Below are 11813 nucleotides of genomic sequence, written 5' to 3'. Positions count from 1 at the left end.
ATTAAGTCTGGCTGCCATGAGGATGTGGGTGATTGTGAATTGGAGGGGGTGAGGAAAGTCCTCAATAGTGAGGTTGAGGATCGCTAGGGCCGGTGTTGGAGGGGTCGTGATTTGAGTGATGGTCGAGATTAAGTGGAAGGCGTCTTCCCAGTATTTGCGGAGTTTGGTGCACGACCAGAAGACATGTAGTAGGTCGCTTGTGGAAGATTTACATCTCCAGCAAGTATTAGGGATTTGAGGGTTAAAAGATGTTATGCGGGCAGGGGTCAGATACCATCTTAGTGTAATCTTCTGTGTGAGTTCCCATAGGGCCGCGCATTTGGTGGATTTGTAAATAGTCTTGAGGGCTTGTTGCCATTGTGTGTCTGTAAAAATTGTGGCAAGGTCTTTTTCCCAGGTGTGGTGGGGTGGCATTTTGGTAAAGGTACGTTTTTGGTGTAGGTTGTTATAAAAATATGAGATCCCTTTGATTTTTGTGTCGGGGTTGGTGAGGTATTCCCAAGTCTTGGGATGTATATTATAGATGGGGAGTGGTATAGTTTGCAGGCAGTGACGTATACGGAGATAGGTGAAGTATTCGGATGCGGGTATGGCGTATGTGTTTTGTAGTTGAGGAAATGATTTGATGTGGTTTTCTTGTAGTATGTCTTGTATGTAATTTATACCTTTGAGGATCCAAGGTGAGAGTGAGATTTCTGGCATTAGATGGAGTAAGGATTGTATGGGGATGTGGGATTGTGGTGTGGTGGGAGAGTATTGCATTTGGGATGACGCTTTTTTCCATGCCTGTGCTGAGGCTTTCACGGTGGGAGATAGGGATTTTGGGATTGGAGCGCCTAGGGGAATGCTTAGTAGCCATGTTTGGAGGTTTGGTCTTATGAGTGAAGATTGTTCAATGTGGCCCCATAGAGTGGACGGGGATGGTTGAAACCAGCAGGGTAGTTGGGCTAGAATAGCCGCCAGGTGGTAGTCTTCAAAGTCTATTGAGCTCGAGCCTCCTACCAGTCTGTGTTTGATCAGTTTTGTGTGGGCACATCTGGGTCTTTTTTCTTTCCAGAGGAATTTATTAAACAGCGTCTGGAGGGATCTGAAGAATGTGGTGGGCAGGGGAATAGGTAGGGTTCGAAAGTAGTAGAGTATTTGGGGAAGGCAGATCATTTTAAAGGCCGCAAGGCGACCTGTCCAGGAGAGTTCGTGTTTCGCTATGTTTTGTGTGGTCGCTTGAATGTTTCGGAGGAGTGGCAGATAGTTACATGTATAGAGTTTTTTAGTCGTCCTCGGTAATTGTTGCCTAGATATGATATGTCAGAGTCTGCCCAAGCGAATGAATATTGTGCTTGTAGGAGGTTTCTTATAGTAGCGTCCACCTTGATGTCTAGTATGAAGGATTTAGTCGTATTGATTTTATAATATGATACCGAGCTAAACCAATTTAGCATCTTTTGTACTTCTGCCAAGGAAACAGTCGGGTTGGTGAGGATGAGGATAACATCATCCGCAAACAGGCTAATTTTGTGGTGGTGAGGGCCAATCCTTAGGCCCGAGATGGCGGTATTAGAGCGGATATGTTCTGCTAGGGGTTCCATGATCATGTTGAATATGAGGGGGGATAAGGGGCAACCTTGGCGGGTGCCGTTTGTGATTGGGAATGGTCGGGATAGCATGCCTTCCGTGTAAACCTGAGCTTCGGGGTTGGAATATAAAGCCATAATGGCTCAGAGAATCTGGCCTTGAAATCCAAACTTCCGTAGGACCGACGCTAGGTAGGACCAGTGAACCCTATCGAACGCCTTCTCTGCATCCAGGGAAAGGAGCAGAGAAAGAACTGCCTTCATTCTTCATGGCATAGGCTCAACAAGGTGTTGGAACCATTCCTCAGAGATTTTGCTCCATAGTCACATGATAGCATCACGCAGTTGCTGCAGATTTGTCGGCTGCACATCCATGATGCAAATATCCCGTTCCACCACCTCCCAAAGGTGCTCTATTGGATGAGATGTGATGAGTGTGGAGGCCATTGGAGTACAGTGACCTCATTGTCCAGTGGTGAGATGATTGGAGCTTTGTGACATGGTGCATTATCCTGCTGGAAGGAGCCATCAGAAGATGGGGACACTGTAGTCATAAAGGGATGGACATGGTCAGCAACAATACTCAGGTAAGCCGTGGCGTTTAAACGATGTTCAATTGGTAGTAAGGGGTCCAAAGTGTGCCAAGAAAATATCCCCCACACCATTAGACCACCACCACCAACCTGAACCAGTAATACAAGGCAGGATGGATCCATGCTTTCATGTTATTTACACCAAATTCTGACCCCACCATCTGAATGATGCAGCTGAAATCCAGACTCATCAGACCAGGCAACGTATTTCCAATCTTCTACTGTCCAATTTTGGTGATCCTGTGAGAATTGTAGCCTCAGTTTCCTGTTCTTAGCTGACAGGAGTGGCACCCGGTGTGGTCTTCTGCTGCTGTAGTCCATCTGCTTCAAGTTTCGATGTGTTGTGCATTCAGAGATGGTATTCTGCATACCTTGGATGTAACAAGTGGTTATTTGAGTTATTGTTGCCTTGCTATTATCTCAAAACAGTCTTCCCATTCTCCTCTGACCTCAACAAGGCATTTTGCTCCACACAACTGCTGCTCACTGGATATTTTCTCTTTCTCCCACCATTCTCGAGAGATGGTTGTGTGTGAAAATCTCTGTATCAGCAGTCTTTGAAATACCAACCCGTCTGGCACCAACAACCATGCCACGTTCAAGGTCAGCTAAATCCCCTTTCTTCCACATTCTGATGCTCGGTTTGAACTTCAGCAAGTCATCTTCACCATGTCTAGATGTCTAAATGCATTGAATTACTGCCATGTGATTGGCTGATTAGCAATTTGTGTTACCAAGCAACTAACAGGTTTACCTAATAAAGTGGCTGGCGAGTGTATATCTTACTTCACAAGGTAAGACAGAAAAAGCAGCCTTACATGATGGATTATGAGGAAGGGGGGAGGGGGGTGGTAGAAAGGTATAGAAAGAATTTAATTTTTGCCTGGATTTGGTCTTTAGAGGGTCAGTTCACCTTTAACAATATTTCCCAGATGCATCCCTATGCACTACAATGTACATTAATAAGCTGTCCTCCATGCTATAATGAATAAGCATGCCCTTAACCCCCTCAATACTGGACCCTTTCACCCTCTTCCTGGTCAGGGCAATTTTCAGCTTTCTGCGCTGTCACACTTTGAATGCCAATTACTCAGTAATGCAACACTGTACCCAAATGTAATTTTTAACATTTTTTGAGAAAGACAGAGCTTTCTGTTGATGGTATTTAATCACCACTGATCTTTTTTTTAAAAATTTTTATTGCTATATAAACATTAAAATAATGAAAATTCCAGGAAAAAAAAAAAAACACGTTTTTCTTCATTCGTTATTAAATTTTGCAAATAAATCATCTTTCTTCCTAAATTTAGGCCAGACTGTATTTTGCTACATTTCTTTGGTAAAAAATAACCCAAATCAGTGCCGCTTAACCGCTTGGCGACCAGCCACCGCAGTTTTACTGTGGCAGAATGGCACGGCTGGGCGAAACGAGGTTACCTTACGTCGCTTCGCCTTTTGGCCACTAGGGGCACACGCCCCCTTAGTGTGTGCCCAGAGCTGATGCGAGTGCCCGGTGGGCGCGATCGTTCATGACAGAGCGAGAATCGGGGTCAGGATGTATAAACACCCTGATCCCGGTTCTTTCAGGGGAGTAGAGACAGATAGTGTGTTCATACTAAAAAAACAGAGGTGATCAAATTCCACCAAAAGAAAGCTCTATTTGCGGGAAAAAAGGGCATAAATTTTATTTGGGTACAGCGTCGCACGTCCGTGCAATTGTCAGTTAAAGTCAAGTGGTTAAGTAAAGTGTCAGAGATAAGATGGGCTTCTGCCCGCTCACCAATCCGGCCAACATGGGTCCTGGGAGACAGGATGTCCCAGCACAGGCTCTTGAATGTGTACAGCGAGTTGTTGAGTGCCCAACTGGCAACCTGTAGGCCCAGAAGTCCAGCGATGACTACGTGGGTGTGAAGTGGATCCGATCAGCAACACAGCGGATGCGGTGACAGCGGCAGCAATCCTGTGCCCTTCGATGCAGACCTCAGGGTAAGAGGTCCCAGCTCTGCCTAGACTGCAGTGCCTACCAAACAGCACCCTGAGTGACAGCCTCTTGCTCTTGCAGCTCTGAATCCCAGATCCCAAGAGAGTGAGCCTGCCCAGGACAGTTCAATTTATCTGCTTGCCCAGAATTCCTTTCCCTTTGTTTCATCACACTGGAACTTGTTTTTAACTGTATTAAGTCTAGTATACAGTAAATCCAGGTGACCAGACTACATGTCCCACAATCCTCTACTATCAGTGAGTAGCTTCTCCTCTGCAGTCAGGAAGTGATGTGATTATTCCCCATGGTGAGCACTAGAGGGAAAAAGTTCCATGCATAGCCCACGAAGGAATGTCCCTGAGTGAAGGTGATAACCCAGTCAGCACTTGGCTACACAAGAGAAGATCCCTTCCAGGCACATATGCCCCAATGTTAGAATGGCTCCCTTTGACAGTGCCAGGATCCGATTCCAGTTATGATAAACAAAGCTCACCAAGAAGCCATTAAAGCTGATAATAGTGTAGTATTTTATTAAAATGATGGTTAGTCCGCAATACTCAGTACACAAGCAGCCGAATACAATAAAAAAAGCATGTGGGACCTCACACAGAGAGACGCTGCTGATCCTGGTCGTGCAGAGGTGTGACATCAGCATAGAGGCTCCGCCCCGGCTTGTCTCGTCCAATCAAATGTTCTCAAGGCCCCTGGTGCTGTCAAAGGGATTCTAAGATTAGTGCATATGGGCCTGGCAGGGACCTTTGCTTGTAAGATCAGCTGTGACTTCTGTATTTGTTACAGCTTATAGTCTAGTGAGTGTCTTGAGTCCCATAGAAAGCACACAGTTGCAGGGCTGAATTCAGCAGTACTAGTTGCCAAACTTTACAGGGGGGGTCATTTTTTCTCCAGCATACAACACCATCTACTACCTTTGCTGTTTAAGAGGGGGCAGTTGGCAAGTCGGTAAAAATGCTGCTGAACCATTTTTACCACCCCCCCCCCCACCCCCCCAACTACAAGCCTAAACGAACCCCTGGTCAGTCAACCCTCTGACTAGAACAATACATGAATTATACAATAATCTACTATAGACCAGAAGAGTGTGTCCGTGTTCTTAGGTTCAACTTGGTCAAAGTCTCCTCGTGAGGTTACAACTTGCCAACTCCTCATGGTCAGCCAGTTTCTCCATAACAAATGTAAGTTATATGGGAATCTACTATAAAGCTTGCTAAAATTCAGTATATATGTAGCACTACCCCCAAAGGAGCCACTGAAAATTGCCCAGTTTCTTTTCTCAGTAAATTGCCCTAAAGCCAGGCACACACTGATAGACACTATTTGCCACAAAATCAGTCTAGGGGTGTTGTTTTTGTTGTATTTATTTTTGGAGAACTTGAATAGAGATACTCCAAAAACAGAACTATGAACAGATTGAAGGGAATAAACTCCAATCTGAAAAGTTGAACCAGAAGTCCTTGTGTCATGTACTTTCTGTTCTGGCAGAGCCTGACGTGTAGAGGGAGGCCTCTCGTACAGCCTCGTCCTGAAACCACTGATGTTGCGACAGTGGCCGCAAAAGCACAGCGAGGTATGAGTGCCTGTAGGATCAACCATCAGCTGCGGCAGCAGGTAGAAGGTGCATTGCCAGGGACAGGTCAGACCACTGAATCAGCGGATGGCAGCAGACCCAGGACTGGGTAGGTAGCAGGCAGCAGATGCTTGACTGGGCAGCTAGCAAGTGGCTGGTTCGGCAGGATTGGTAACACTCAGCAGGTGAAAAACCAGCAGGGACCAGGTAGCTTGCAGAGTAGAGCTGGCGAATAACTGGATGCAAGATCAGACCAGGTCAGCAACAGACAGTCAGATACAGGCATAGATGACAGGCAGAGAACGGTCAAGGTACAAGCAGGGGTCGTCAACGTAAAATCAGGCAGATGAACAGGAGACAGAGCAAATCCAGAGACAGGCCAAGGTCAGGGCAGCAAGAATTCAAGCAAGGTCAAGGCAAGCCAAGTCAATAACAAGGGTCAATACAGGAACAGATGAAGGAACACAGCTAATAGCACTGCACTGAAGTGCTGCAGTTTAAATAGTGTCATTGACACCAACATTAGCGGCGGGTGCACGGGGGGGGGTGCACAGGAAAAAGGGCACCCGCACATCTGTGCCTGCGCACCTGTGGACGTCTAGATGTTTCAGCTGTACTAGTGTTAGTGCCTTCCTAAAACCTTGTTTTTAGCAACTGTGGACTTGACTTTGTAGAGGAAACAGTTAAATGCTGGCTTCCTTCTTCAAAGCAACAAGAGAAGATTCCCTTCACAGTGAACCAGATAGACTGAGCTCCTCAGGACACCAGGAGATGTCCCCATTTAGACAAACACACAGTTAACTCTCTAGCACAAGAGGAGTGGCAGCAGCCCAAAGGTCTCTAAGATCTCTCACAGCCGTCTGTACTCACAAAATGTCCAGGGACAGTTGGTTGCCTCCTTCCAACTTCCAAGCAACACCTTGCTCCAGTGATACCAGACTAGATCTTCAGCAGACAGCCCCTCAGTCAGGCCTCTGTACCTTCAGCATCTGGGCCCTCAGGTCACTTACCTGAATCTCACAAACATGGCAGTGTTGTCCTATAGGTCAGCAGCCATCCAGGCTGGACTGATCCTCTGCAGGCAAAGACCCAAAAGCTCAGTGTCTCAGAGTATTTATGCCGACTCCCAGGGCCCAGCTCCCTGGGATTGGCCAGGGCTGCATAAATATTCATGCTGCCATTTGCATTGCCCCACATCTACTGTATGTTCTGGAGAATTCTACAGCTCTCTGGAAAGCTGAGGGGGTAGTCAAATCAGCAGCAGCTGAAACACCGAACAGACCTAACTAATCAAAATCAGCTGCACTGGTTACAGTGAGCACAACTAAATTTACACGTACACACAGCTCCACTGAACACAGTGAGCCAGTACAAAATCCTAGCACTTATCTTGGAGGATGCTACGTCTGACTTTTCTTGAGAACTGAGCTTCTAGGGGAATGTTTTTATCAATTATGTTAAACTAAGATTATTTATTTGATTTCAACAGATAGTAGCAAGATGGAGATCATAGCAAACGTCAGCACTAGTTTCGTGCTCCTGGGGCTGGTAGAGATGGAGATCCAAAAATATCTCTACTTCTCATTTTTCACAGTGATCTATCTATTTACTCTTATGATAAATAGCATCATTGTGCTGGTGGTACTGAAGGAAAAGAGCCTCCATGAACCTATGTACATTCTCATAGCCAGCCTGGTCTTCAACGGGATTTTCGGAAGCTCTTCATTCTTTCCAAAACTTATAGTTGACTTGGTCACCTCCTCGAAGACGATTTCTCATAGCGAGTGCCTGATCCAAACTCTTTGTGTTACCACTTTTGCATTGTTAGAAATGAGCACTTTTACCGTTATGGCCTTCGACCGTTATTTGGCAATATGTCAACCTTTTCAATATTACACCTTGATGACCAATGTCAAGGTCCTGAGGATCACTGCTACATGTTGGGTCACAACCTTCATGTTTGCTTTCATAGCTATTGTTATGGCATGGCATCTTTCTCTTTGTGGGAATAAAATTAAAAGTATTTATTGTGACAACATGTCTTTCATTGTCCTGTCTTGCCTGGACGCTTTAGTGAATAGAATGTATTCAACTGTTGTAACCTCTTCTTACTTTTCCATTACAATTTTGGTTACCATCTTCTCCTACTTCAGAATATTTATTGTCTGCCTGCAACTCTCCAAAGAGTCCTATCAGAAAGCCATCCACACCTTGGTGACGCATTTACTCAACTTTTCCATATTTTTGATGGGATTTTTATTTGTTTTTTTGAGGTACCGATTAGAGGCAGTAAACCTCCCTCTTATGGTCCATGTTCTCCTCTCTGTGACTCCCCTTGTGTTCCCACCACTCCTTAACCCTCTGATATATGGAATTCGAACACATGCCTTGAAAATGAAAGTTGTTCAATATTTGCAGATACTAAATGAGGGGCCAAAATGGTCAAACTTTCAGATGAAATTATCTGCCAAATTAGTTAAACATAAAGAAGTACACTGATATGATGCACAGGATAATTTCATGAAATGTTGTGCTGTAAAGAGCGGGTCTGAGGAAACTATAGGGCTCATGTAGACTTGCGGTTGGGGGATGTTAAGAACAGATGTCTGAGATGCATTTTTGGCATCCATTTTCCACATCCACTTCAGACAGCAGATGGGGGTGTTCACATGCCACTGTCACAATGCTTTGCTTCGCACCATGACAAAAATGTCACGTTCAGCAGACAGTACCACCAGCAAACTTGGCCCACTAAAGTAAATAGGAATGTAGTGCGCTGGTACCTCATTTATGGGGTTAAATCAGGAGGTGGGAAGGCATCATATCACCCCGTCACCACCTGTCAATTTCAAACATGGATCGTTTCTCAGAGCTATGGCAATTTAGTCACACGTCTAAACCTAGTCATTGTTTTGGGTCAATTTTTTGAGTGTGTGTGTGTGTAGCACTACCCCTGTATCTTGGGTTCCCCTTATTCTGCACAGCCAGGCAACATGCATTTTCAGAGACAAGGAAACTATCCCAGAACTTGTGAACTTGTTTTTTGTTGTTTTATTGGAGAAAACAACTTGGATAGGGTATGGGATTTATGGGATGCCCAATTTGACTTGAAGAACATTGATGAGGATAACTTCCTTCTCTATGTGATTCAGAGAAATGAACATACACTTGAGTGCATTCTCTTAAAAACAGGAACAGTCTTTATGAACTTGTCAAAGAAATTCCCCTTTACAGGAGCTCTGTTTCCCAGAGTAGAATTTTAGCAGAATCTCAACTTGCAGGAGCCCTGTGTCCCCTTTCTTGAAAATACCAGCCCACCTGGTTGCCTAGTGAGATGTCTCAGGACAAGGGATTGGGTCACAGCTTGCTAGCACAGTCCCAGAAAAGCTTACTAAATATTACATTCAGCAGCTTTAACTCTTTCTGGCCCTGGGGAAGGTAGAAGTACCCACACTGTCCCCGAAAATCCTGCTGTCCCAGAAGAGACTACTGTTCAGGCCTCCAACTGTACAGGTTCTTTCCAGCAAGCCAGGGTGTCTCCCAATGGAGACCACAGGATAGTAGAGATCGGTCTGTACTTCTTCCTTTCCCAGCTCAACAAGGGGTCCCCTCCCAGGCCACAGGACACAGCTTCCTCGCTTCATCTTCCACCTGACCGCCCTGCTGGCCAGGCTCCACAATATTTAAGGGCTGATCCAGCAACCCTGCCAGGGCCTTCTGCCTGGGGATTGGCCAGATTCCCTCAAGTATGAAAAAAGTTATCTCCTGGCCTCTGCCCACTAGCTTCCAGAAGCTTCTCCAAGCTTCCAGAACCAGGGAGGAGGTACCCAAGGCCTGACCTGTAGATTCCTATAGTAACCCGGTCTGATTACAGACTCACACAACTACCATGAGTAACAAAAAACACATTTACCTGCACTAGTCTAGCACTAGAGGGTGCCACACACACACATCACACACACACACATATATATATATGATTTGCTTGATTTAAACTCTGGACCGGGCCACCTGATAAGGTAAGAGACACTACTCTGAGAGCTAGGAGTGACTGTTCTGATTGATTCACTTATATGTGTATATTTTCACTTGAGTTATTGCTGTTTGTAAACTTTTTTTCACACCAAAGTATGTATTTTTAAATGTTCTTTTTTTAATCCTGACTATAATAAAGAAAAAAAAACTACTAATTTTTAACTCTTCAGTTATGAGGATTGCGATAATAAATCACAAATATCACTCTGAATTTGAGGAATAAAAAGTTGCACTCATCTTATTGGGTGCATACCAGTGTCCAGCAGAGGTCAATCATGAGTCCAGGGTCACACCCAAATTAGAATTATATAATATAGTATAAGCTTTAATCTATAGAGCCATTCTTATTTTTGCCCAATTACTACACATACACATTTCTTGTCAAAAACACAAACCAATTATTTTTGAAGTTTACATGCAAGCTAATGAAATGGAACATTCCTTGTCAAGTCTCGGCAGAAGCTTGCAAAACTTAAAATCATAATTCTTGTAAAACATGGGCTTTCCCTGAAGTGTCTCCCCATGGGATGTTGAGGAGGAGATCCAACCTGATGACCTTTTTCCTACTAACCACCAATTTATAGGGCATTTTTCCCATTAACCACTAATCTAAGAAGTATTCTTCCCACCGACCACCAATGTAAAGAACAATATTCCCACTGACCATCTATTTAAGGGTTGCAGTCTTCCCCTTGACCACCAATGTAGGGGTTGCATTCTTCCCACTGTAGGGGACTTTCTTTCTACTGACTACCAACATAAGGGACACTCTTCCCACTGACCACCAATGTAAGGAGCATTCTTCTCACTGACCACCAATGTAAGGAGCATTCTTCCCACTGACAAATTTAAAGTGAGCATTCTTCTCTTGACCACCAAAGTAGGGGTGCATTCTTCCCACTAACCACCAATATAAGGGGCATTCTTACCATTAACCTCCAATGTAAGAAGTATTCTTCCCACCGACAAACCAATGTAAAGGACATTATTGCTTTACATTGGGGGAATCTAGGATGGAAAATGACCTGGGGGTCCTAGTAGATGATAGGCTCAGCAATGGCATGCAATGCCAAGCTGCTGCTAACAAAGCAAACAGAATATTGGCATGCATTAAAAATGGGATCAACTCCAGAGATAAAACGATAATTCTCCCATTCTACAAGACTCTGGTCCAGTCGCACCTAGAGTATGCTGTCCAGTTCTGGGCACCAGTCCTCAGGAAGGATGTACTGGAAATGGAGCGAGTACAAAGAAGGGCAACTAAGCTAAAAAAAGGGTCTGGAGGATATTACTTATGAGGAAAGGTTGCGAGCACTGAACTTATTCTCTCTGGAGAAGAGACGCTTTTATCAATTTATAAATACCGTACTGGTGACCCCGCAATAGGGAATAAAACTTTTTCACAGAAGGGAGTTTAACAAGACACGTAGCCACTCATTAAAATTAGAAGAAAAGAGGTTTAACATTAAACTACGTAGAGGGTTCTTTACTGTAAGAGCGGCAAGGATGTGGAATTCCCTTCCACAGGCAGTGGTCTCAGCGGGGAGCATCGATAGTTTAAAAAAACTATTAGATAAGCACCTGAACGACCGCAACATACAGGGATATACAATGTAATACTGACATATAATCACACACATAGGTTGGACTTGATGGACTTGTGTCTTTTTTCAACCTCACCTACTATGCAACTATTCCCCTTGTCCACCAATGTAGGGGTTGCACTTTTCCCACTGACCACCAATGTAAGGAGCATTCTTCCCACTGACCACCAATGTAAGGAGCATTCTTCCCACTGATCACCAATGTAAGGAACATTCTTCTCACTGATCACCAATGTAAGGAATATTCTTCTCACTGACCACCAATGTAAGGAGCATTCCCCCCCTACTGATCATCAATGTAAGGAACATTCTTCTCACTGATCACCAATGTAAGGAATATTCTTCTCACTGACCACCAATGTAAGGAGCATTCTTCCCACTGATCACCAATGTAAGGAACATTCTTCTCACTGATCACCAATGTAAGGAACATTCTTCTCACTG

The 11813-nt window shown here is 44.5% G+C and overlaps 1 protein-coding gene across 1 annotated transcript; it reads left to right on the top strand.

Moving 5' to 3' along the window:
* Positions 1 to 7230: 7230 nt before the first annotated feature.
* Positions 7231 to 8229, top strand: LOC141126490 (olfactory receptor 6Y1-like). Its single transcript, XM_073612430.1, has one exon. It carries the CDS (start codon positions 7231 to 7233, stop codon positions 8227 to 8229), a length of 999 nt encoding a protein of 332 aa, XP_073468531.1.
* Positions 8230 to 11813: the final 3584 nt, after the last annotated feature.

This window comes from Aquarana catesbeiana, linkage group LG02 (assembly GCF_042186555.1).
Source record: "Aquarana catesbeiana isolate 2022-GZ linkage group LG02, ASM4218655v1, whole genome shotgun sequence".
In the NCBI taxonomy this organism is placed as follows: Eukaryota; Metazoa; Chordata; class Amphibia; order Anura; family Ranidae; genus Aquarana; species Aquarana catesbeiana.
The sequence above is the reverse complement of the archived record's forward strand: the minus strand, read 5'-3'. Positions and strand labels throughout refer to the sequence as shown.

Excerpts from the sequence above, each read along its gene's own strand:
- LOC141126490 (XM_073612430.1), top strand. The coding sequence starts at position 7,231 with ATGGAGATCATAGCAAACGTCAGCACTAGTTTCGTGCTCCTGGGGCTG.